Source organism: Peromyscus eremicus, chromosome 1 (genome assembly GCF_949786415.1).
Source record: "Peromyscus eremicus chromosome 1, PerEre_H2_v1, whole genome shotgun sequence".
In the NCBI taxonomy this organism is placed as follows: domain Eukaryota; kingdom Metazoa; phylum Chordata; class Mammalia; order Rodentia; family Cricetidae; genus Peromyscus; species Peromyscus eremicus.
Window position 1 is genome coordinate 86,594,485 of NC_081416.1, and position 27,109 is coordinate 86,621,593.

Genomic DNA, 27,109 nt, shown 5'->3' on the forward strand with positions numbered 1-27,109 from the left:
CTTCAGGTCAGTTTACACTGCAGCCACCTCCAGAGTTCAGTGCTGTCCCTGTTGTTCTCTCTAAGTCCTGAATACTCTTTGCCTCTTTGCCTTGACCTTCTGTGACTGCATTTCATTCTTGGTCGTCAAATACTGTTTTGTGATTCAGATATAGACCACATTTTATTCATCCAGCTGTCAGTTGATAGCTGCCACTTTGCCTTCTTACTAACAGTGTGCATGGCTTGTAGGCTCTCCACGCACTCATGCTTTCAAAGTATTTTTTGGAGAATACCTGAGCACTACATCTAGATCACTCCTGTACCTTCCTTTCCCTGTAACTCCTCCCAAGTCTCTCTACTCCCAAAGTCATGGCCTCTTCTTTAATATGACTGTTGCATCTGTATACACACATACACACAATTCTCTGAGTCTGCTTAGTGTTGTTTATGTGAATGCATGCCCAGGGCTGACCACTTGGAATTGGACAACCTGTGTAGGACCTCATCCTGGAGGAGATGGAATATCTCTCTCTTGGCAGCCAGCAACCACCTGTAGCTCCTCCTAGTCCTAGATGAAGAGCTGCATGTTCATTCTTTACTGAACATAGAAAACCTCTAGCATTGTTTCACAATAGTTCCTCTTGGTGGGTATTCTAAATCTCATATGTAGGAAAGCCAAGGGTCTAGAAACATACAAATAACCTGTTCTAAACCACAAAGACCAAGAAATGCGGAGCTAATTTTTTAAATCCTTTTTTTTCAAAAGTTCACTTAGTTTATTTTTTCAAAATTTGTGTTAAAAATGTAAATCTGAATAATCATTTTGTGTCTGTCATTCATTTTCTCAAGAGAATGTTGTTTTCTCTAGAAAAAGCACCCAGCTCAGGTCTCAGAGCATTACCCAAGTGCTTTTCCTCAAGACAACTGCTATATTTTTAGCATGTAGCAGAAATAGTTCTTATTTCTCATTTGGTTATGCACATTATTATATAAAGTCTACTCCAAATTGAACTTTAAAAAAATAAGTTATTTTACTGCTTCATCAAGAGGTTTTGAGTGAAGCCAACTGTTAATAGAATGTGAGTGTATGCTCCCACAGGCATCAGTGGACACTAGCAGAGGGCCATGCTGTTGCCTTATTCATGTTAAGGCCACAGCACGTTCACCTGTCATTATTTCTTCACCATCAAGGCAAATGTCAATACAGTGAAAAAGAAAAAAGAAATCAGTAATTTTATTTTAAAAAGTTTTATGCATATATTGTAGGGATCTGACACTGTTATATTCATTTCACTCAAACTATTATTGGCCTCGCCAAACCAGCATAATGGGGAGACTTTCATGCTGGCTCTAGACTCTAGAGTCTAGAGGAAAAGTCAGGGTATCACTGACATTTTTTTCCCCATGATTGCTTCGGTCATTTGATTGGCATTTCATTGATAGATTGGATGGTATCCTTGGGAAATTCAAATCTGCTAAAATAAGTATAAGTATATATAATAAAAGAATCCATGTTACTTGTTAAGGCCGGAAAATGGTTAACAAAATCAACTAATGAGAAATTAAAGTGAATTATTTAACTTAAGAAACATGTTACAGTGGGAAGAATTCTGTTCTGAGACTCATAGTATCTGATTCCTAGGGCTGGGAACAAACTTGGTGCAAGTTTACTGGCATGCACAGGGCTCTGGGTTCAATTCCCAGCAACACACACATGACTTCTGGTTCCATTCCTAACTCTGCCACTAGCTAAGTAACTACACGACGTCAGCTATGCCTCCCTCCCTTTCTTGCTTTTGGCTTCCTTACTTATAAAATGTGGGGTTTAATGATCCCTTGGTTCTTTACAACAGTGATTTTATAAGTCTATGACTGGATAAACATACTTTTCAAAAAAGACTTTGCAATTTCTTTCTTTTTAAAGATTTAGTTATTTATTTATTATGTATACAGCATGTATGACCAGAAGAGGGCACCAGATCTCGTTACAGATGGTTGCGAGCCACCATATGGTTGCTGGGACTTGAACTCAGGACCTCTGGAAGAGCAGTCAGTACTCTTAACCTCTGAGCCATCTCTCCAGCCCTGCAATTTCTTTTGAATAGATAAGATTGATTTTAAAAATCATCTCCATCTGGTGATAGAACCAGTATGAGGAGCAGTAGGGAGTGTTGGGGGAAGTACTTTTCTTTGCATAAAGTTCCCTTCCCCTGTACTGTACACTCAGGTATCTGATAGCCTGAGCTGCAGTGGAGACACACGGACACATGCTACCATGAACACAGCCGCACTCATGCTTCCTTCTGCAGCTCTCCACGTTGCTGTCTATGGGGCCGATCTGGGACTTGGGCAAAAAAAAAAAAAAAAAAAAAAATCAGTCTGACGGTGTGTTGATGCTAATGAGCACTCCAAAAATTTCAAGATGAGGGAAATATTCTCAGATACCAGTCTAAAAGAATATGTTTGGGGACTGGAGAAATGGCTCAATGGTTAAGCGCTCATTGCATGAGAGTGGGCACTAGAGTTTGTATCCACAGAGCCCACATAAATGCTGGGCAGTGTGGTGCCTGTCTTATGATTCTAACATTTGAAAGGCAGAGACTGGTGGTCCCCTGAGCAAACTGGCTCACCAGACTAGTTATATCTGTGAGCTCAGGATTTATTTGAGACACCTGCCTCAATGAGTGAGGTAGAGAGCGATTGAGAAAGACCCCCGATACCACTCAAACCTCCATACATTGTGTATGGAGTGTGCACTCCTGCACATACACGTGTGCCCCACACAAGCAAACCCACATACTAACATGAAGTATGGGGGAAAAAGAAAGAACAGTGTGTTTTGAATTAGAACTCATAACTTTCCTGCCTTTCCTCTTCAGCATATACTATCAGTGCGTGTGCCTATTCAACCTGCATGTTTTGAATGAGAAAGGCAAATAGGTTTGAATTAGAGTTCAAGGTCTGGCTATGTGTTCTGTGAGTGTTGCATATGTATTCCCTGTGTGGCCCATCATTAGTAAATTGGTGGGGATGACAATATCAAATATCAACTATTAAAGATAGTTTTTTAAATGACAAAATTGTATGTAGTATTGTGTATTATTTGATATTTGTGATAATATGCATTGTGGTTTAACTACATTTAGCTAGTATTATAACACGTGTTACCATTTTTGTTGTATCTATGATGCAAAATGGTGATTGCATTTCATAGCCCAAGAGCTTTCAAAGCACGTCCCAGCCTTTTTCAGTCTTTGGATTATTATTGTGACTGGTTGATTCTCACGAAAAAATGAGCCAAGACAGTGTCATCCTCCCTGTCTTACTGTATTGCAAGCTAAAGTTTTCACATGATCTCATCTGACACCTGTTTAGGCAAGTCCATTTGCTGATAGATTGTTTTATCATTTTATTAATTCAGCAGGAAAGTAGGCTAAAATAAGTCACTTCATACTCAAAATTACTTACTGTGTATTTTTTTTTAGTTGGAAGAGATAGTATCCTGATAGACTATTGTGGCTTTGATTTTTAAAGGTGAGATAAATGACTGTATCACCCCACCTTACTGATGACCTCTGTTTTAAATTTCCTGAGATATCAAGAAAAACTTGGCTTGATTTTTCCCAAAGGATCTAAGCTACAGCAATTGTCCAGCTGATTTGAAGGAATGGTGGTGTGGGGTAGTGGTGTTCAGCTTGCTCACTGTGCTCTCATTTGCATGAAAAACTCAGGTCAGCCGCTTCACAGATGCTGTTTTTAGCTCAGGAATGGGTTTGCATGCTTACACATGACCATAACCATGGTTGATACTTTGCTTGCCCATATGTTTGGTTTGATGCAAAGATAATTAAAACTTGGAAGTGCTTTTGCCTGAATCCAAAGTATACTTTATCATCTAGAATACATTTGGCCCCAATCTTCTGCATTGTGAGTTTCTTGGGCCAGTGTTTGTCCTGTTTATCTCCCTGCCACACAGAAAACATGAGTGCTCATTTTCAGTTTCTGCCCTTTTCTACTCTGACTTGACTAGTTCTTAGCTTTAAAAAGGACATCAGAAGACCAAGTTTTCTCCAAATGTTAATAATTACAATTGAATTTGTTCTAGAAGGAAAGGAAAGGAAAAGAAAAGAAACTTCAAAGGTGCAAGCTTATATTTAGTGACATTGGGTTGCAGTGATTCAGCCACTTGTTTTCAACATTTTCTTTTTGAGACAGGGTTTCTCTGTATAGCCCTGGTATTGCAATCTGTATTGCAAATTTCTACATATGTAAACTATTTGGATCCACTTATTTTATAAAATTTCATCATCCATATCTCAGGTTTGCAAACTATGTAGATCCATGTCATAGGACTCCTGGGAGATTTATTTATCAACCATGGGTTCTATCTTCTATCTTGATGTTACTTAGAGACTGGCACTGAGAGTAAGTTATGACCGGAGTTCCTAGATGTCCAGGTTTACCAGGTGTCCTGGAAGTCACACTCATGTTGTTGATATAATATTAATAGCATCTCTTTTCATGGAAGGAATCGCCTAGCATAGATGATATGTTGTCCAAATGACTTCACATGACAGAATTCAAATAGTTGTTAAAGGTCTACTCACTTATGTGCCTGGATCTGTTGTAGATGTTAGGAAGCTAAGAGTGAGCAAGTTATGAGACAAACAAGATTTTATATATTATGGTTGCCAAAAATGAGATTAGGTCAATTTTCTTTGTCATGGAACATAAAAAATAAACATTAACTCTGCATGACAAACTGAGTCCTTTTAGGATCCCAGCACATTATTTAGATAGAAAGAACCCACTTTAAAGGAGATCCACAGATGCACTGTGTGTGCATCAGTGTGAGGGAAAATTGCATTGTCTTCATAAAGTCAAAGAGTGCTTGAGATTGTTTGAACTGGAAACAAACTGCCATTGCTCCATTAATTAAAATTCTTCTTGATTAGTAGAGTTGGAGTCTCAAATGGGGTTGCTAATAGCATATAAAAGCTTATTCAATGTGCCAGCTTTCTTCCTGTGCTCTGTATACTTCCATTAGCCAAGGAGATTTTGTTCAACTGATTGACCTTCTATAGTTTGTTTAATAAAGCAATAGATACATTGATTTTAAAATGTTAGGAGCCGGGCGGTGGTGGCACACGCCTTTAATCCCAGCACTCGGGAGGCAGAGGCAGGCGGATCTTTGTGAGTTCGAGGCTAACCTGGTCTAGAGAGCGAGATCCAGGAAAGGCGCAAAGCTACATAGAGAAACCCTGTCTCGAAAAACCAAAAAATAAATAAATAAATAAATAAATAAATAAATAAATAAATAAATAAATAAATAAAATGTTAGGAAACACAGATATGGATCAATGTCAAAGTCTGGTTAGATCTGGATCACAATAAAGGTCATTCTCCAATTTTTTGAAATTAAAAAATTACTCATATTAACTATATTTTCTTTTAAAGCTTTCTTAAAAAGTTTTTGGTGATTTTAGCTTATCATTCAACTTTAACTCTTTTGACATTTTTTTCCTCTGAGCAATTAAGAGTCATAACCTATTCTCCAGCTGTAGGGTAGTGGTACATAAGCCAATTTTATTGAAAGAAATGATTTTAGAAATGGTTTCTTTAATAATATAAGCCTCTTTAAAATGTTTCCCTTAAATGCTTAGACTGTGTAATTCATACAGTCCTCCACTTAATTCTTCCTTCTAACTTACAGTTTAAATTCATAGAATTATTTGACAAAACAATTCAAACAGTTTGAAATTAAATTTCTAGTTATAACATTTTTTCTGAGTATTTTCAAATTAGTTCCTGTACATTCAATCCCCTCCATTTATGTTTACAAGATCTTAATATTAAATTATAATTTTCCTAAGTATACCTTACCTATTAATATTGTATCTACCAATAAGGTATTTAAAAATTAAAAAACCCAGGAGTACTTATTGAGAACTATATATAAAGTGGCTGGTAACTAGGTTTATCTGTGTTTTTCTTTCTTAAAAAAAACCTGTGATTTGCTAAATAGAGACTTGGATATCAGACCAACTGGTTTAGAGTCTTGCCTCAACCAATTACAAGCCACGTGGTCCTGGACATAGTTTTAACCTTTCTCATTGTCACTTTCCCAAGTTTGTTGAAATACAGATAAAAATATGACTAATTCCAGCACACAGTAGGGATTGAGATCATTATAAGTGCTTGAAAATGTTCATTAACCTAAACATGAACTTCTTTAATGTTTAACATCCTTAAATTACCTCTCTCCTTTTTCTGAATTCTATTTGCTGCTACATACATAGTGATGGAGCTGGCCAGTAGGGTCGTTTGGTTATAGCAGTCCCCACGCTGGAAGAAAGTCACATAGGTCACAAGGATCCCTAGGATTCAGAGCCGTTCATCTGGGTTGTTAACTGCTGGGGCTGCCCACCTCCAACTGTTTGAGAACTTTTGATATAGAGTTGGTTGTGAGGTCATTTCAACTTTACTGAGCCCAGGAGTGTTAGTCAGCACCATGTCTGCATGTTTTCTCAGCCATGCTGGTGATGTAGTCATTGCCACTGAGGAGCTGGCATTCAGATGGGAAGTATATATGATAGCCATTCACTTGTCCTCTCTTGCTAACCACCTTCCCGGTCAGTTTGTGTGGCACACTATTCAATAGTGCAGATATTTAACGTGGGCCTGGAATCAAGGTCTGCCTGTGACTGTCTGTGGTTGTGCCTGAAGTTTACATGCCCTCAAATTGCCATCTTTAGAAAAGTTTTACACTTAAATTCAACTTCTTTAAATAATCTTACCTTTCTGACTTTCATCTCTTCAAACTGTGATGCCCATCACTGCTGAGTTGTATTTCTCTCCCATTATGTCAGTTGTGGTGTTCTATTCTGTTCTGTAAGTTTAAAATAGTTCTATCTCACTTCTATATATTCTATATCTCAGATTTCGCCATTATGTTAAAATATTAGTTAAAAATCTCTCATATTAAATTGATAGGACAATTGTAAAATCAGAAATATTTTAAAGTTAAAAGTGAGTTTATGAAATTATTTCCAAGTTTTCATTGGAATCTACAATCATATAAAATGATCCTTTGGAGACCTTGAATTGAACTTTCTTTCTATTTGCTTATGGATGTATTATTATGAGAGTATAAAGAAATTATTTTTTTACGTTGAACAAACATACATTAACTTTTAATTTAAGTTTTATAAGAAAAGGCTAGAGAATATTCTGGATATTTTCTTCATATTGTAGTTTAGCATGTTCAACACCATTCTGTGATAGAAGACCCCTGATCACTTCTGGGTCCATGTTTAATTGTCTTTTTCTCTGCCTTTGACATTCATTTGAATTGTGAACCAAAAATGTGTATATAAGAATATATATGAATTTATTAATGGGTGCTATGGGACTATACACTCACTGGTACAGGATAAGGTAGATCCAGTCACAAAGTCCTTCTGCTTTGTCCAGGAAAGATGAGGATCGACACATGCCACTTTACACTCCTGACTCAGTCTCCACAACCCAAGAGAGTGCAGTCCCCTCTCTCCCCTTTTAAGAGTTCATGCAGGCAGACAAGAAGCACCACCTCTATCAGGCCAAGTAGCCCAAGGTCATAGGTGGACTGAACACCCACTATACTTCCCCTATTTTGTCTAAATAAGAAGGTTCTAAGCCCATTATTGAACTATATATAATTATCAAGTATTGTCCAGGAGAAAGAAAGGGTAATGACATAAACAAAAATGGAAATACAACCAACAAGAACAACATCAAGCAAGAAACACATACTAGATGTTCAGAATATAGGTAAATGGGAAAATACAGATATTACTCCAATAGCTGTCTCATCCTGAAGAATCTAAATCTAGTACCTCATATGTTCTTAGCTAAGATACGGGAGGATTGTAACTGTAACCATCTAGTCTTGCACCCTATCAAAGACCTGAGAGGAAAATAATATTACCTGAGTAAGCAGGAAGTACAAGCAAGTGACTTCCAAAAAATACAAGGAATGACAGAGACAGCTGGCTGCATTGACAGTCACCCAAGGTTTCTCTGCAATGTTGGGGCATCCCCTTTTGGCTAAAGGTCTAGAACATCTGACAGACTATTTTCAGAAGCAGGAAAATTTTGAAAGACTGTCCTACCTTGTGTGGCAAGGTTCAGCAGTCATTTTTCCTTGTGTCCTAGTCGTCCAGATTGGACAGTGTGCTTACTGTAAGCAGTCAAGGCAAGGGCAGTTCTGTGTCCAATAGGCCATATTTGCCAAGAAGACGACAAATTCCATATAGAGTGTCTTCAGTGCCCAACATCCTCTCGGGACTAGATCGGTGCTGCCAGGAGCAATAATGTCTCACATCCACAGAGTTCTAAGTTATTAAAACATTTAAATGCCATATTCTCTAAGTCTATGAAGTGTTTGAAGATTATCCATCCATCTGACATATGTTTCTGTATGTCTAGGAAACCTAACTAACATAACTATAACTATGACAAGCATGGGTGATTATTGATTAACCTATAGTTATTATCAACCTAACTAGCCTAAAGACTAAAGCTTCACATTATAAAAATAATCTGTAAACAGATGCATGGTATAAAGACAAGGACCTTGAATTTGTGACAATATATAAAACATCTCAATCAGAGGTAGAAATGTATAGTGTAATATAAAACAATATCCTAAATATGTATCAATATATAAAATATCCTAAACAGAGGTAGAGCAAACCATCCTGTGATAGAAGATTCCTGATCATGACTGGATCCAGGTTTAATTGTCTTTTTCTCTGCCTCTGACATTTATTAATTCTTTTATTCTGAATATTGTGAACTATGAATGGAAACTAATAGAAAGCCTTCAAAGCATCATTCTCAGCATAGTGTATCTCCACAAAACTGCGATGAGATAAATTTGACAACATTTGTTTTAACCAGCAGACAGTATCAGTCAAAGCTGAGAATGAAAAGAACATATGCATTTGTCCATCTGTGTTTAACTGTGAATAACAATTGAAGAAAAAGCAAACTTTCATAACTTTATGAGCCTTTACAGATCCATCATTTGAGTTTGCAATGGGTGGGATGCACAAATGGCCTGTTACCTGGTCAGGTGCTCAGCCATTGTAAATCTGTAAACTACCAACCACATATGGTTACATAAGAACACAGACTTTCTTTTTCATATGCATGCAATATGCAATAACTACACAATTTATATAATATATATACATATATATGTTAATGAATCAGGTAAACAAAACATAAACTAGAATAAAAATAAAAGTCTTCTACCAAGAACTGTTCAGAAGAATAAATGAAAACACCTGGGAAATGGACATTTTGTGTGTGTGTGTGTGTGTGTGTGTGTGTGTGTGTGTGTGTGTGTGTGTGTCTGTGTCTGTGTGTCTGTGTGTTTGTGTGGTATGCTGACAGAAATTGTTCCAACCTTAGTGGTACCTAGGAGTTTTCTCTGATTTTGTAAAGTTTTCCCATGTAACTTCCTCTTGGCCAGCACTTATCTTGGTCTACAGATGCACTGCATTCAGGACAGCAGCACACTTGACACTTGATACATGCAAATATTTGAGAAGTTCTCAGACTTTCATGGGTGTTGTAAATATTGTATCTGGAATGTTAGAGAATGTCGTAGAATGCCGTGGCCTGCATAATCATTGTGTCTGGGCTTGGAACCAGGAGGCCATATGTTGTTTGGGGAGAGGAGGGTAGGCTTAGGAAATAAGTACATAGAAGGTCTTCTCTGTGAGCCAGGCTGCTAGATTCTTGAGGAAATCTAGACCTGTCACTCAATGTCAAGATCTGTTTTCACATCTATTACCTGTCAAAGTCCAGTTTGCTGACCTCTAGTTATTTGATTTTCTAGTCCAGCTTTTAAATTTATTTTGTAAATAAAACTTTAAAGAGAAAGTGTATATTTCTTTTCTTTGGGACCAGAGAAACAGCTCAGTGGTTAGAATATACACTGCTCTTGCAGGGGATCCGCATTTAGTTCCTGACATTCATGTTGGGCGCCTCACAACTGCCTATAACTCCAGCTCCAGTGCTGGGAGTGGGGGTGGGGGGCGTATGTGTGTGTTTGAGTGAGCATTTGTACTCATGCACACATACAAACATATATACATAATTTAAAAAAATCTTAAAAAGATAAAAAAAATATAACACATCAGTTGTCTATTTCTTTTTTCTTTTTTTCTTTCTTTTTTTTTTCTTTTTTGGTTTTTCGAGACAGGGTTTCTCTGTGTAGCTTTGCCCCTTTCCTGGAACTCACTTAGTAGCAGAGGCTGGCCTCGAACTCACAGAGATCCGCCTGTCTCTGCCTCCCGAGTGCTGGGATTAAAGGCGTGCGCCACCACCACCCGGCTAGTTGTCTATTTCTAACACTTACCTGGCATTAAAAATATCTAGTGGGTCCCTCACAACATTGTTTCTCACTTCTACATGTTCCCTGATTATATTCTCAGTCTGAGCTGAGGGATGGTAGCCTGTACTCTGGAATATGTGGATTAGAAATGAAAAGACTTGGATTCAGTCCAGTCAACTGCTTTGTGAGTTGGTCACATTACTTAGCTGTTCATCTGGCTATGGTGTAGCTGTTCACTTGTGAACTGGACACAGCAATGCCGTGTTTAGGGTGCAGACTTAGTAATGTAACACATAAGCCATGTTAGACAAAGTACCCTTAGTAAGGTCTGTCTGTCTGTCTTCTCTGTTCCCAGTCTCTAGATATGATGGACTGTCCAAAGAAGCCAAGTCTGCAAAACTTGGTGATTGAAACAAAATGTGTCATTGTTCTTTTCCATAGATGAGCAGTCTTCCATGTTTCTGAAAGGCAGAGTTATTATTTTTATGTGTGTATTATGGAGACAGAGCCATTACTGCCCATCACAAACACCTAGCAGTACTGTCATGGCAGCCCATGTCCTGCTGAAGATGAGATGTGTCAGGATGGCTTCATTTCCGGACCCCAAAATGATTGGATAATAAAGCACAATGGGCTGATGCCCAGCTGTGAGGTTGGGAGCCCAGATGGCAGAGTTCCATGGATTGTTCTTGCTCAGTTAGGATCTGCAACATGAATAGACCTCAGTCGATCCAGGAAACACACTTCCTTTTACAGCTAGGAAGAAGGGAAGCTAAGGAGAGGTGAGTGTGCCTGGCATAGACAGGAGACTGCTCTTCATTGAGGGAGGACCGGGCTCTTCTTGTCTCCAGTTTAACAATTTGAAAGACATTTTCTATGAAATTTCTTTACATTTTGAAAAGGAAATTCTCATATATTTAGTTTTTTTAAAAAAGGCCTCTGTCTTCATCCATGAGGCTAGTTTCCTGCGTGGCAGTCCTGAAGTAGTCATTCCTACGAGCACAACTGCTGCATTTGTTAAACTTTTTATTTACCGAGGAGTGGATGGGAGCATATGGGAGCCATGACAATAGTCGACTGAGGAGAAAACAAAGCAATTCCAGTGTTCTGCCGTTTTGAAAAAAGTCATTCAGGATTTGGTCCTATTGGTTCAGCTGTTGTAACCAAAGCCTGATAAGATAATAGAGGGCTTTGTGGGGTTTTTTTTCTTTTCTGAAATCCTTTATCTTTATGATGCACTGGGGCCCTTAGAGTAGAAAGCTTTTAAAATTGCTGTTGGATTCAGGACTCAATTATCTGCTGGTACCATGGGACAGGGTTCCTTTCTCAGGCCGTCACCACAAAGTAACTTTTATCAAGGAACCTTCTGGTGTGCTGTGGGTCTCCTCAGCTCAACCCGTTTATTTTTTTTTGCTGACTTTTTGATGCCCTATTTTGTGACATTTAAAGGAAGATTCCATCAAAAAAGGCCAGGGCTAAATGATGTACTGGGCTTGTGAAGTAGCGACATCACAGCCCATCTGATGTGTGCGGGGCTACAGGGGGAGAAGCCACAGTTTGACCAGGTTATTTGAGGGCAGGAAAGATCAAATGCGGCTTTCTTTTATGATTGGCATTGTTTTTTTTTTTTTTTTTTAGCTTTCTTCTCAAACAATGTCCGTTTAAAAACAATCAGACCTGACCAGGGGAATTGATTCGTAAAAGCCTTTCTTTTCAACTTAATTTAAAATCTTTTTAGATTGTTGGCTGAGATCCTGGATTGATGTCACTTTGGAATTACTGTTAAGTGCTTTAATCTTTCTAGGACTGATGTGGAAAAGTCTATCCTCATTGGAACCCCACTCCAGTGTCTCTGCCCGCCCTCTCCATCAGTCCAAACACGGGCATTTTTAGCTGCGGATTCTTGTAATTTCATTGTAACGTTCTATCAAGTCTGTTGAAGTGACTTGTATAGGGATCCAGTGAAGCAGGCTGGTTAGGTGCTGTTTCTCATTGAAGCCCCTGGGACATGCTTCAGATACTGCTGCTTGCTGTTGGTGGTATTTGGCTTGGTCAGTTTTGCTTTGACAACACAGTTCCTCATTTCATTAGAAATAAAAAGCATACAGGGAACACACAGAATTTAATTTGGCTGATCTCCCTTTCCTCTCTCCCTGCCTTCCTCCCTCTCCTGCCACCCCTTCACCTTTCCCCCACCTTTTCTCCCTTCTGCCCTCTCTCCCTCTTCTCTTTAAGTATCTCTATCTCTTTCTGTCTTCTGCATTTTCTTCTTACAAAAATTTAGCTCTCGGGACAATAGTGATCTGCTGTGAGAGAGCAAGTATTGAAGGGGTGACCTATGAAAAATTACTGTGCTCCTAAAGTTACAGGCATGGGATTATTTGAAAAGAAGTGAGGCAAGGCCACTTCCAGAGCCCAACATTTTTCTAGTGCCACCAATTATAATGATATGAGTTTCATGTAGGAAAAATTAGCTGGCAGATTATGGTGCTAAGTTTTATGAACTGATGTTTGTGGGGGATAAGGCCTTTAAATTAATCTTAAATGTGACTTCTGATTTATATTTTAATCTTTTATTTTATACCAAGAAAGAAATTCTTTATTTCATGTAAGTTCTTATATAATTTGTGTTTTTTCCTTTGGTGCTGAGCCTGAAGACAGGTTTGTAAAAGTTAAAAAATAAATTACCTATTTTAGGTAATTTTTCCAGGTTCTTCAGATTCTCACCAAAAAAGGCTAGAGGGCTGATTCTGAAACTGTTATAATAAAAGATGGTATTTGAAAACTTCTGACGAGGGAAATTGCCACCATATTTACATTTTGAAAAGTGTTTCCTTATTTACACACTATTGACTTCCTATTGAGACTCAAAATTTTAACTACAACTGGTAAAGAATTCAATAGATCAAATTCAGTAAATCTGAAGTCACTGGAATAAAGGCCCCTCAGAAAAAAAAATGTGTCAATTTTAAAGGTCTTTCCTAACTGAAGACCATTTTGTGATCGAGCCAAAGGTTAATAAAATCAGTAGTGAATGTAGCAATTTTACAGATAAGCTATTCACAACAAGTGTAGTTACTTGAATAAAAAGCTAATTCAGTTCTAAAATGCCACATGCAGTAGCAGTGAATAGCTGCTTTTAGGTGCTTTCCAGAGGAGGGTAAAATACAGAACCGCAGCACTCTTCTCTCACCGCGTCCCCGGCTGCCTGTAAATTGCTGTGAATGGGGCTGTGGGCTGACAGGCTCTATTAAGACAAACTGCCTTTCTCATCGGAGAGATAAAATAAATCAGGTGTTTAGTCAAATTAAAATACTTCAGCTGGAGCAGGCCCTGGGGAGCACTGATCCACCTTACTAATCCGAAAGAAACTCAAGACAGATGTGGTTTGGGGATAAAGATGACCCCATGGAAGAAAAAAGGGAAGAAAGAAAAAACGGTCTTGCAGCTTACAGCTCTGTCTCTGCAGTTGGAGAATAGACACAGTTTATGGTGGAGTGTCAGGCGCACCCCGTGTGTGACATAGAATAAAAGCAGGCGCACCGACTTGGAGAAAAGCTGTGTACAGAAGCTTTTTTGCTGGCTCCCTTTTTGTGGTTTATGAAACACCTCTGGCTTTGTGTGGGAGGCAGAAGAAGCTGTTTTCTGGCAATGCGTTTGAGAGAGTTATTTTAAGATAGTCTAAAGATGTGAAACAGATGGCGTTAGGCTACCCATGACCTCTCCTGGCTCAGTGCATCCTTCGGCTCTCTCTGCCTGTCTGTTGTCTGTCTATCTATCTATCTATCTATCTATCTATCTATCTATCTATCTATCTATCTATCTAAGTTGGTTTTGTCAAATCTCAAAACATGATTTAGGATAAGATTTTTCCACATATCCTTACGTTAATTGAAGAAGCATCTTACAATCCTTTGCTTACCCTAACATACCCTGACTGTATTTAGGAGTTCCATATGCACCATTGACTGCCTCTTCTTTCAGCCACTTTGGCCATTCTAGTTTCTCTGTAGTAGTGGACTCTCAGTTCAACTATGGGAATGAAATAACTTGTGTTCTCAGGTTGGTTTGGTCACTATGATTCACACTTGATATTATTTTTATTATAGCAGGGTAGATAAACACTTCATCAGTTAAAACAGAACTATCTATTAGTATAGGTTCAAATACTAATCTTTAAATTAATTATGCCAAACTTACACAATGGGTATGAAACAGGTCACTCCCCCTGCCACACCTACGCATTTAGAGAACATAAGCTATTATATTGTTTGGATGCATTATTCCCTGATCTGAACTCAAGAGCTAGCAACATGGCTATACAAAGGATATCTCATTCTAAAGGAATTTTAGATATGCTATGCTAAAATTGAAATATGCATTTCACCCAGGGCCATTTGTTGTGGCTTATAGCTATATAAACATCTATTTTCTCTTTGTCATCTATCAATCACCTATCACACATCATTTATATCTGTCATTTATCATCTAGCTATCTATTACCTGTCATCTATATCTATCTAGCTATGTATCGTTTATTATCTACCATCTTCCACATCTGTCTATAAATCACCTATTATCTGTCTGTCTATAATCTACCTTTTCTATCATTTATATCAATCATCTATAAATTATCTATCATCTATCTATCAGTCTATTGGATAAATTTTACTTAAGTTTAAGGAAAAAATATTGATAGTATTATATGAGTACCTAAATCCTTAAATTACAAATACTACTGTCTCATTTTATTTTCCTTAAACACCTGTCTAAGTCCAATGGGAGAGTTTTTAGGAGACAATGTTTATAATCAGTTTCACTGTCTTCATGCTCTGTAAAATGGTTCAGCTAAGTGGTATTATTCTGTAAACTTAGGTCTGCATCAGGAGTCACCAAAGTATTTAGAGATAGCACTGTTGGCCTCTCCATGAACAAAAGCTGTCATTTTCACACTGTACTCAGTTTCTCTGTTTACCAAGCAGAAGAGAAAGGGAAATAAATGAAAGATTGTTGAAAAGGCTTTACAACCGGAGAAAGAAAAATTTCATCTTCACTGAGAAATAAAAACATGAATCCAACTTGTGTGCCTTTGGTCCTTACCCAAAACACACCAAGGGGTGCTTTATTAGTCAAGAACAGTAGTAGGACAGCTGTCCCAGTTTTCAGCAAGCCTATTAACTCACCTCATCTAGTCAAGTATAAGAAGAAAATTAGTAAATTAAGGATAGGACAGAAACAATAGGCAATAAAGTGTGCACACTCTCCATTGATTTCAACACAGCCAAAGCTATCTGTACTTAAAATATTAGCAATGTTGCATTATTCTCAGAATGGAGAGAAAACTCATCAAACATGGTCTACATGGGCTGAATGGAGTGACATTTTCCTGCCTCTTTAGCCTCATCTGGTACCCTTCTTTCCTTTATTTTCCTTGTTCATATTTAATCACCTTTATTTAATCTCTGAAACACACCAAAGCCCATATACCCCCAGCATACACATGCAGAGCCTAAGCCTATATTGGTTTTTTTCCTTCTGGAAAGCTTTTGATTACCCACTACTCACAACCCTTCCCTTAACTATAGTTCCTTTGCCATGACAATGTTTCACATTTTCTACAAAGTTCTTTGATCAAAAGACATTCCCACTCTTTACCTAGCTAATTCATGTTCTTCTTGTTCAATTGTTGCTCTTCTAGGATTTCTTCCTTGGAAGAAACATGGGCCAACCTCCCTTAAAATACTTGATTTGCTTGCAAATTTGTCAGCAGTAGTTTACATTCACATAGTGATTATTGGATATAGTACCTGGCACATTGTTCCCATCCAAAAGATATGTACTGAATTAAAAAAAAAGCATGAAATCAATAAATAGGTTTCTTAGTTTTCTTGTGTCTTTTCATAGTAATGAAAACATAACTGGATCTTTTTGTGCTTTTAAAGATACTGCTTGATCTCCTTTGGCAACCTACATTTATAGGTTTCTTATTTAATATTTCTGGGTTAAGAACATTTTTTTAAACCAAATCTAAAATCCTACTGATGAAATAAAAATCTATTTTTCTTCTTTAATGATTTCCAAGAGCTGTTCCTGATTCGCTGTCTATTTCAAATCATAATCAGTGTCTCTCCTTTCTTGTGCCTCACTCTTGTCTTTTCATTTCGATTATAGATACTCTTTCAGATCAGTCATGCTTTCAGGGACACAGGGAGGTCTGTTTTTTTAAGGATCCAAGTTGGTATTTAAAATCCAAAGGTGCTTTAGCTGGGTTGCTCTTCTGCAGATATGTCTTACCCTGAAGGAATCACATGCCAGCAAGGGCTAGCCAGCATCCTCTGGAGACACCTTTCTCCTAGGGGCCACTGAGAAAATAGGGACATACATAATTAAGATATTTTTAGCTTCTTGGGTTGTTCTGATGCTTTCTTAGAAGGCGTGGGTCGGGCTTTACAGGGCTGGAAGTCTCCCCTTCCACATTCACAAAAATCAGCACTCTTCATTCCCTTTGACAGCTGCTGGCATCTTCCTGAAAAGCTTTCAAAGCATAGGTCTCCTCTTTATAACGAAACCAGTGAGGCTCCAATGCAGTGGCTGCAATCCTTATCTTTCGCTGCGGTAAAATGCTCTAATTTAGATTCACAAAAGGATTCTGTCCCCTTTACTTAGGAGAGCTGTGCAATTTGTCCATAAAAGACTGTGCAGTGCCATTAACGCATACCATAAGTGCTCAGCATCTTTGCGTTCATTAAACTGCACATCCTTATGCATAACCTTCCCAGCCTCTGAGCCTGTTTTCTTCCTTTGAAGAGTGACAAACGGCAAAAGGGTGAGCCCCCCCTCCCCAGCAACATTGTTGCCTTTGAGGAACTGAAAACCTTGATTCCTAGCAAAACAAAACAAAACAAACAACAACAAAACCTCAATACTTTCTTACCTAAAGCAGTTTTTATTCTCTTGGGAAAAACTTGTTCTATGGCCAAGAGAGTGACCTCTTAACCTCTGAACTTCAGACATTTTGACAATAGAAAGCCTTTGAAGACAGTGACTAGGAAACTCCTTAGTGTTTAGTGAGCACCCACCGTATCCTTGCTATTGATACTGAGTCATCGAGGGGAGGGAAGTCATAAAATATTAAAATACTAAAAGTTTCTGAACTTCGGTCATAACCATAGAACTTTGAACTTTGCTTTCTTTTTAAAAGTTTTTTATTAGCACATATTAGTTATACATAATAGTATGGTTGTCACAACATTTTCACACATGTATACAGTGCATTTTGATGATACTCACCTCTCATTACACTCTGCTGCTGTCCCCTTCCACTCTTGTTGATGTCCTTCCTCTTCTCAACTAGTCCCCCATGTGCTTTCTTGTCTTTTGTTGTTGTTTGTTTGTTTTGAATTTTGTTTTTTGTTTGATTTTTTTTTTTGTAACCCAAAGAGTTTAACTAGGGTTACTTACAGGAACATGGGTAAGGTGTCATTTACAGGAGCTGGGGCTCCTTATTCGTAGCTACACCACTGAAGAAAATCTCTCTCCCTCACACAGGCACCATTAAGTACCTATAGAACCTCAGATTCCTTGTTTGATCAAAAGATGGGCATTTTGTGAGAAGGAGTAGACTGTTCTGGTTTGGTTTTGATTTTAGTGGTGGAAGGAGATTCTAGGTGACAATATGGTTCTGGGCATGGGAAACACTAATTATATCACGGCACACATGCGTTCCCAGTGGCATAGTCACTATCCTAGACCCTTATCCACGAGGTTCTCCTTCTAAACTCTGCCTTTCTTTCTCTGATTCCTTTAGACATTCCTCAAGCTTGTGAGATTTCTTCTCATTTCCCTTTTAGGTACACCTGAGAGCCTAGCGGAGAAGGAGCGACAACTCTCCACCATGATTACCCAGCTCATCAGCTTGCGGGAGCAGCTCCTGGCAGCGCATGATGAACAGAAAAAGCTGGCAGCCTCACAGATCGAGAAACAGCGGCAGCAAATGGACCTTGCTCGCCAACAACAAGAACAGGTGAGGCTTGCAAAAGGAGCCAGGGAACGGAGATGTGGTGGGGTGGGCGCCAAGCGCAGTGAGCAATCACACTGATTGGTCTATTTGTTGTAGGCTTTCTTCAGAAAATAGAATCAGGAAAATTCAAAAGAAGAAGAGGAAAAGAAAGAAGGGAGGAGGGAGAATTCTAGAAATCCAGGGTTCAAGAAAACTGAGGGCAAAGAAATGCATCCTAGCTAGCGAGACTGAGGGCAGGCATGACTTTTGGAAGATGTGGTTTGAATTACTTAGGTATAGTCATCTACAGAGGCGCCCAGCTAATCCCAGTGCTGACCGTAGGTTCTCTCCAGGCCTTACTTTCCTCTCTAGAAAAGAAGGGATTATCTTCCAGAAAAAATTTGGGACCCTTCAGCTCACTGACCTAGTGATTTCTTTCCCCTCTGACTTTAAAGTGAGAACCCCATGCAGCTTGTTCCCTCCAAATAGCCCTGCCTGGCTTATGATTACTTTTGAAGGTAATTCCTAATATTCCATCCCTCATCCATGTGAAGGTTGTGCTGGTTTGGATGGTGAGTTATAGTCACTTTCTTGAGTGCAGACAAGTCATTGAGAGCAAATGAGTACCTGGCTCCTCAAGGACTAGACGTGATTGACTCAGAAATAAGAATGCAGAAGAAATATCCGAATTTAAATGCGTGTCTTTTAGAAAATGAAGCACTTTTACAAATGATTTTCTTGTCTCCCAGAGTGCATTAATATAACAATGATCCTATAGCATAGTCTCTCACGCCCTAGATCAGACAGACCCAAATTAATGTGCAGTTTTTAGAAATCTGACATTATTACTGGAATTATCTTTTCAGTTAAATGTATTTTACAGGGATATATAGAGCAGTATATGCTCTGTTGATTTTAATGAGTTGTGACGTCTGGTATTTTATATGCTTGAGTATTTGCCCACATGTAGGAATATGGACTCAGCCCCTAATGGAAAATAACATAAAGGAACACTGTAAAAAATCAGAAGTTAGAATGTCATTTAGCCATCCAGAGATGACACAGTAATTAACTATTGACACTTGTGAATAAGCTAGCACAAATTAATCTTGACACATTTGCAGACGAGTGATATCTTACAGTGAACACTTTGTAATTATATTTCAAAATGAAAATTAAATGACACTTAAAACTAGGTTGTCATGCTCAATGAAGCGAGCATGTAGCTCAACCGATTGGCAAATAAAATTCAGAGTTTGAGCCACATGGTGCTTATGTACCATACTTCACTGTGTCAAACCCATGTATGTAGAGTGGATGATGGTAATTGCACCGTGGTGTTTCCGATGCATTTCCAGGCAGCACTTTATCATTTATGAGGGACCATCAATATTAGATGCCTGGTGGTATTTTACCAGTTTACTAAGAGGAAATAAATATGCAGAGGTTCCAGTGTCCACACCTAGAGCTGCAGAGTGAGTGGTCCATTTCTGATTTGAGTGGCAGCAAGCAGAGTAGAGCGTCCTAACCTGATTAAATCCTGTTTTCGTGTGGACTGGAAGCTCTTGGAAAGAACAATCCTAGTTCTCAAACTGGAGTCACTTAGAGGCCCCAGCATTACACTTCCAGTATGAAACAGTTGTCACCAGAAACTATGGAGCAGCATCAGGAAGTCTCCCATTGTGTTGTCATAAACTGGATGACATGATTGGGATTTGCCAGGTTCTAGGTAAGGAGAAGTGACAGGAAGACCTAAGATGTATGTAGGTAGAGATTGGAGTCATATGCACTCATTTTTATTCCCCACACAGCTCATTCTAGAATCCCTGGCTTTTGGAAATTAGTAGATGGAGGACTCTTAATCACACAGCACTGTGGAATTTTGTTCTCCTGGTTGCTCTTGGGCTCTCCATGCCTCCTTGTTTCACATGGAATACTCTGAAAGAACCCTTTTTCAAGCCTAAGGCTATGGTCATCGATGAGGTGGGCAGTGAGTGAGCAGATAGGGAATGCTGACTCCTGGTTAGTTAGGCAGCAAGCTCCACCTTCTTACAAAGGTCCTTTTGCCCTCCTAAGGGACAGAGGTGGTCTCCAGTAGGATGTGGATTTCATGGCTAGTATTTCTTTTCATAGACCAGATAACTTCTTAAGATGCTTCATTCTATTGCTGTGCAAAGAAAGGGACTATAATACCTATATGCAAATCCTGTACTATAGAACAAGTCCATTGCCGTCTTAGAACTGATCTGTAGATCAGAGAATGCCATCCAAAAAGCTAAAGATTTTCACTGTTTACCTTGGTTTTATGTCTTCTTGATAATATTTGTAAGTGTGTCAGGGCTAAATGACAGAAATAGATCTGTGGCACATTAGAAAGCCCTTTGCTTGCAGATTTTACTTTTCACAGCCAGACAAACCTCTTTGGACAAATGTGGCCAGGGTTTTCCTGTTTATTGTGCAAGGATCTAGTTTCCAAAGTTCTGTAGTCGATCAGTCAATGCAGACTGAGGAGCTTACTCTCAGCTAGAATACAAGAACACAAGACTGCAGTTTGCATCTCTGGATAAAGTAGAGACATGCCGCTGGCTCAGATGCTTCTCCTTTCCTCTCTGGTCCCACTGACTCCATTCAAAGGGAGTCTTCCACATTGAGGTGCAGTAAAGCATTCGGGCAGTAGCAGGAGAGATGCGGAGATAATGGCAAAGGTGCAAGCGTTTCATTTTAACCTAATGGAACTTTATTTCTGATAGATCGCAAGACAACAGCAGCAACTTCTTCAGCAGCAGCACAAGATTAATCTCCTGCAGCAACAGATCCAGGTCAGTGTGTTTTATTATCTCATCTGATTACCCAGTGTGTTCCTCCTTGAAAATGGAATGTAAGGCGTTGTAAATGCATGCCTGTCTTATCAACAGTGCCAATGTGGCTATTACTCAAGGGTGATGCTGTACACAGTTGTTGTCCAAGGGGACAGCCAGGTGGTGGTCACAGCATTCTCTGGTGTGACATGTGAGTAGAATACACCTACACAACCTTCTCAGCCTTGCCTTCTTCCGTTTGCCCTAATGCCACCAAGCTTTTGGTATCCAAGGCAGCATACATAGATGCTGTTTTCACTGCCAAAAGCCACTTTCTGCTTTGTGTTTTATTATGTAATAGGGCCACAGAGAGAAGATTACTTTTATTTACTCTTTAGGACTGGTTGGGCCAATTCTGAGAAGAATCTGGGAAAAGCCTTTTAATAATTAACTTCTTTCTTAGCAAGTACCAACTGCACTGTCTTTGGACTCTAAGGAAAACCGATAGAGCAATGGACAGTGGCCTGTCTTCAAGGAGCTTACAATCTAGACAGCAAGAAAAATGGTTCTGAATAATTGTAACCTATTTTAGAGAAGTCAAGTCATTATTTCTACTTATTTATTTTTCTAGCAGCAGTATAAAAATGTGCAGTTCATTACAGGGAAGGTCATGGTCTGATTTATGTTGTTCCTTTAGACACCTCATGATTAACTCGACAGCTGTTTCAGATACATAGGGAGAATGGCTTCTATTTCTGAATAGAAACCTAAGTGTGTGAGTTGTAGAAAGTGCTAGAATAAAGCACTGGTTGTCTAGATTAACCTTCAGAACACTAATCCCAGAGCGATGCTTAGCCAACTGTAGAATTCTTTCTTTTGCTTGTTGTATTTTCTAATCTGTTGGGATCTAGCCCACCACAGCCGAGCCAGTGTCTTCTGAAGTTTCTCAGCACCTTTGCTGAGGTTGATGTCCTGCCTTCTTGCCCTCCCCAAAGCACCAGTAACATAAACTCATAGCTTCCTCTAATGCTCAACTGTGTTGATGAATCCCAGTGATTTTAACTTAGATCTTTGCTTCATTTTGTTACTCATTCTTAGTGTTCTGGGCACTGTGACTACACTGAAAATTCCGACCATGTCTGGAGAGGTACCTCTCCTCAATTTAGTTTTTTGTTTCAGCAACTTCACTGGGAGGGAGGATTTAGCTGGAATGTGTCGTCTGGTTTGTTCTGATTCTGTATTCTGTATTCAAATCTATGTTTCAAAATCAAGGTAGAATGTCTTTTGCATTTTTGATGGTCAGACCTCACAATTCAATCTGGGAATAATTTCTCATCTTGATATTTCTTTCATGCCTCATGCTGAGGTTCTTAATTACATAGCTATCCAGGTGTCCCCTTGTCTGCACTTATTAAAGTTTCCAGTGTATTTCCTACTCCTGGGGGTAAGATTTTTAGTCTGTGGTTTCTTACATGTTTCTCTAGTTTTCTCCAAGAACTCGGGGGTGTTAAATAACACGATCAGTTAGTTCCCTCTGTGGACACTCCTATAAGGGTATGTATTTATGTGTTTCTAATATACTCTGTTTCTCATCCAATGCTATTTATATCAACTGACTGCCTTGATTGACATCTCTCCCTACTATTGAAAACCTCAGATGAATAGCAGTCAGTTCACAGTATTTTTATGAAATATTATAGTTATTGATTACATATGGTTTTATCATTGTAACATGAAATTGATGTGTTTTAAGTAAATGTGGAATACAATCTTAAAATATTAATCTGAATACTCACTTTAAGAAGATAAGGATGGGCCTGGGGGATAGCTCAGCTGATAAAGTGAGCATGAAGCCCCAAGTTCCATTCCCAGAACCCTACTTGTAATCCCAGCACTTGGGGAGCAGAGACAGGTGTATTCCTGGGGTTTGCTGGTTAACTAGATTAGCCTCAGTGATAAGCTCCAGGCAAATGAGAGACACTATGGACAGCACAGGAGAAATAGCATGCAAGGTTGACTTCTGGCCTTCATAGGCATATACATACATGTATATGCAGGCTTCCCCACGTGTGTCTACTCAAACATTCATGTGCACGTGCACACACACACACACACACACACGCACACACACACACACACACACACACACACACACACACACACAAAGAGAATATAAACCATTTTCTAAGAGATTTTTAATTACCTGATTTTTGGCACATTTTTCATTGTTTAAATTTTTTTAAAATTTAGCTAATCAGCAATTGAACTCAGAAATCCAAGTTATAAAACAGCAGAGGTACACAATGCCAGTTTTAGGCTCACTTTAGAGGTTTAGGTTTTTTTCTACAAGAATCTATGCTTTTCAAAATAAGAGAGCAGCGAGGCTTCTGTTTACTGTTCCTTCTGTCCTGGGCTCCTGCTTCATGACCTGTCTTGTCAGCACTTATCTTATCAGTGGGAGACCATTCTAAGAATATTTCAAATGCTGAAAATACTCCTTACACAAAACATATTTATCTCTGACACTTACAAAGCAAGTTTTCATGTTCAGCCTTTCGGTTAGTTCTTTGGGAGAGTACATGAGTTAGCTGTATTTTTAAAGATAGTTTCTTACTAGCCATAAACATAGTCTAATTTATAAGAAAGTTGAGTTAATTTTAATGTACTTCTAGAGGAAAAATGTGAGATTAAAGGCTAGTTCAATAATACTTTTTTTTAATCACACAAAGGAAAACATGCTTCCATCTGAAACAGAACTAACAGGATGATTAAAATTTAAGTCTAGCTTCTTAACTGTTTTTTTTTTTCTGAGACAGAGTCTCACTGTGTAGACCAGGCTGGTCTGGAACTCAGAGAGACCTGTTGTTTGTTCTGCTTCCCTAGCTCTGGGATTAAAGGCCAGTTTAACTGCTTTTCTTCAAGTTCTCAATGACTACAAAGGCAATTTGAAAAGTTTAGCACTTTTAACCTTCTCCCAAGTCCTAGAACCTGTTAGCACACATGTTCAGCAAGAATTACCTTCACAGTTATTAAGTAGCTATATTCAAGATGTTATTCTAGTTCAGGATGCTGGTTGGTTTTCCAGTTGACAAACTTTAGTAGAAAGGGGGAAGTGTCTAAACTATCTTAACAATTGCATACAAACACATCTGGATCTATTTTAAGAGCAATGAATATAAACTTCAATGATTGGCCAAATGAAAACCATGGTCTTTCATTAGAATTATGAAAAGACATGATTGAGATGGTATTGTAAAGGTTCCCATGAGGATTTTATTTGTAATCATTCAGAACCCATCTGTGCAGTTGAGATGTTTTTTTTTCCCTTTGAGCATATGTATATGTATACATATATATATAAACACAATTTTGCATTGGTGAATCCTAGTTATACTTTCTAAGAAATTCTTCTAAGACTGTGTAAGTAGAGTTGAAAAATATAATGAATGATTTTGTGAACTTTTTAAATTGTTTTGATGAGCTAATGTTTACCATTTTAAAAAAATCAGGATAATAATTTAAATGATTATTAACACAGTTTAATATTAACAGATGCTGTTTGCCTGGTGAACTCAAATCCCTGTTTGTGTTTTGGGGGGAAATGGTGATTCCTCTAAGCTGTTACATATTAAATGAATCTTCTCAATGGAACCCAGGAAAAATCAGGCATGATTTATATCCTGAGACAGTAAGACCATGGAATGTAAAACTACGAGCTCAAGGAATGTGGCTCTTCCTACTAGGCACTGTTGCTTCTTAATGCTGTAATTCCACAGGAAGATAATGGCTTTAGTCATTTCAACCTACCTTCCCCACAAGCTGCACTGTAGTACCTCAGCCAGTGTTCTGAGGCACTTTATCCATGAGTTATGTGAACTGGCATACAAAACCCACTTTTGATGTGTCTGATAGTTGTTACAGTGTTTTAATCAGCTAGTCAAGGGAGGGCTATGTTAGATGAAAAATATTTTATAAATCCAGATACTTTGATTTCCTTATGTGTTTCTTTATCTACTCTCATTTGGCTGTATCATAGATTTGAATCAGAGGAGCCATTCCTCACGGATACAATATCCCATACTGTGGCACCTGTAACCTGTCGTTAGGACTACATTTAATGATGGCTTCTCATGCTGCAACTTAGTCTTTGCAAGAGAATTCAGCTCATTAAAGTATCTTTGTGAAAAAAAACCTCACTTTTTCAGTAATGAATGGAGTTATCCAATTATCAAAGTCTTTTCAGACCAGGGTTTAGAGTCGTTCAAGTGGCCTGTCTTCAAGACTGACTACAGAATAGTCTCCTACAGATAAACTGGCTACTGGGGATTTCCACAGGCAGTTGGCTTTTGGGACAAGAGCTGATGTGGTCAGTTCATGCAACATATCTTCTTGAGTAAAACTGGGAAACTTGGAATCATTATCTCATCTCACTATTTTATGATTACTATCCACTTATTCCTTGCCCCTGTCCATCATTCAGACACGTGTTAGGTGGGAAACTCAGTCTGTAGCGAGCCAGAAACAAATGCCATGCTATTTCTTTACAGGGCCTTTGTCTTGCCGGAAGCCCTCACTTTTCATTGCTATAGGACATGCTGCTTATTGACTTTCCCCCAAATTGTTTTTCAGTTTTATTTTGTGGAAGATTTATTTTTTTCTTAAGAGCATATGAATGTTTTCATATGTAGTATTTTCTAGTTTAGTTATGATATATTCCTACACACTTCTGGTGTATTTCATGTGTGTCTGCATTACTCGTGTGGTTGAGCACCAATAAATGTGTGTTTTCCTTCCCCTGTGAGAAAATCAGAGATACACAAATATGCCAAGCAAGAAAATGATTATCTTAAATAATCAAACAGGATGTTTTGAGACGTCCTCTGTCTTTCAGCTAAGCTTTGCCCGTGGCTTCCTTCAGTATGATTAACTACAGACATTTCAGGTATCTGCTGAGCAGAATAAAGGACTACCTTTCTATGTGAAGTAGTTGTCTAAAGATCAGAAATAATTACTTTGTACATTAGCCTTCATGGCCTGCTTGACCTGGTTAATTAATTTTTTTTGCTAGCATAAAATAATAGATATATATTTGAGGCTATGCTTCATCGTTAAGTATCTAATTGACCTCTAATTTTAAGAGCTGGCCCTACCATTTATTGTCTGTCCAAGATGGCTAGAGCAGCGCACAGTCAAAGCTGGCTTCCACTCTCCGGCTGAGGTTGCATCTCTTTCCTAACTGCATGTAGGGTTGAGAAGCAGAAGGAAATTACGTGGCTCCTGGTTGGGCTCTAGCAAAGTGTCTGGTTCTGTGTGGTATCGATCACGTAATGGACCTCCTTGCAAAAGCCTTGGAAAGAGGCAAGTAAATCCATCGAAAGCAATTTGATACTTCTATTGGCATTGTACATGTGTCTGGTAGTCTCTTGCCACGCAATGAAATAAACAAAGCTTAGAAGTCTAGGATTAGTCCCCAGCTTCAGCAAGCCCTTCAAATATCTTGTAATTCTATCTTCAATCATGAATTAGCCAAGAAAAACAGACCCTCTCTCCTCTCTATTTCTCTGCTGTGTGCTGTTTTCAGTTGCCCACAGGCAAGCTATCGTGATCTTCTTTGGAAGTTTAAAACCAAGATAAAAATGCAAATCTAATTATTTCTTTTCTGTAATATAATTAACTTTTAAAGTAATGATAGATGCTGTATAGCCTGCTTCAAACATTTTAATAATGAAGTTTCTAGATTATAAAGAATAGGTAAAGCTGCTGTAATTTATGAATGCAAAGGCCATAAAAGCTAAAATGACAAACTATTACAGTGGCTTAAAACTGCACATTAATCATTCTAGATTGTTTAGTTTGGAATAGGTCTAGAAATAAGAAAAGCATAGACAAGATCCTCTAAGATGTTCTGCAGACTTAATCTACTAGCTACCTGCTTTTCAAATGT

General features: G+C 38.5%; 1 protein-coding gene across 1 annotated transcript in view; it reads left to right on the forward strand.

Moving 5' to 3' along the window:
• The window catches only part of Sox6 (SRY-box transcription factor 6), a 507,780-nt gene that overhangs the window by 400,619 nt on the left and 80,052 nt on the right, over positions 1-27,109 (forward strand). The window contains exons 9-10 of the mRNA XM_059259600.1: positions 18,219-18,391; positions 21,118-21,186. Coding sequence (XP_059115583.1) covers positions 18,219-18,391; positions 21,118-21,186 — 242 coding nt within the window. The remainder of the gene's footprint in view (positions 1-18,218; positions 18,392-21,117; positions 21,187-27,109) is intronic.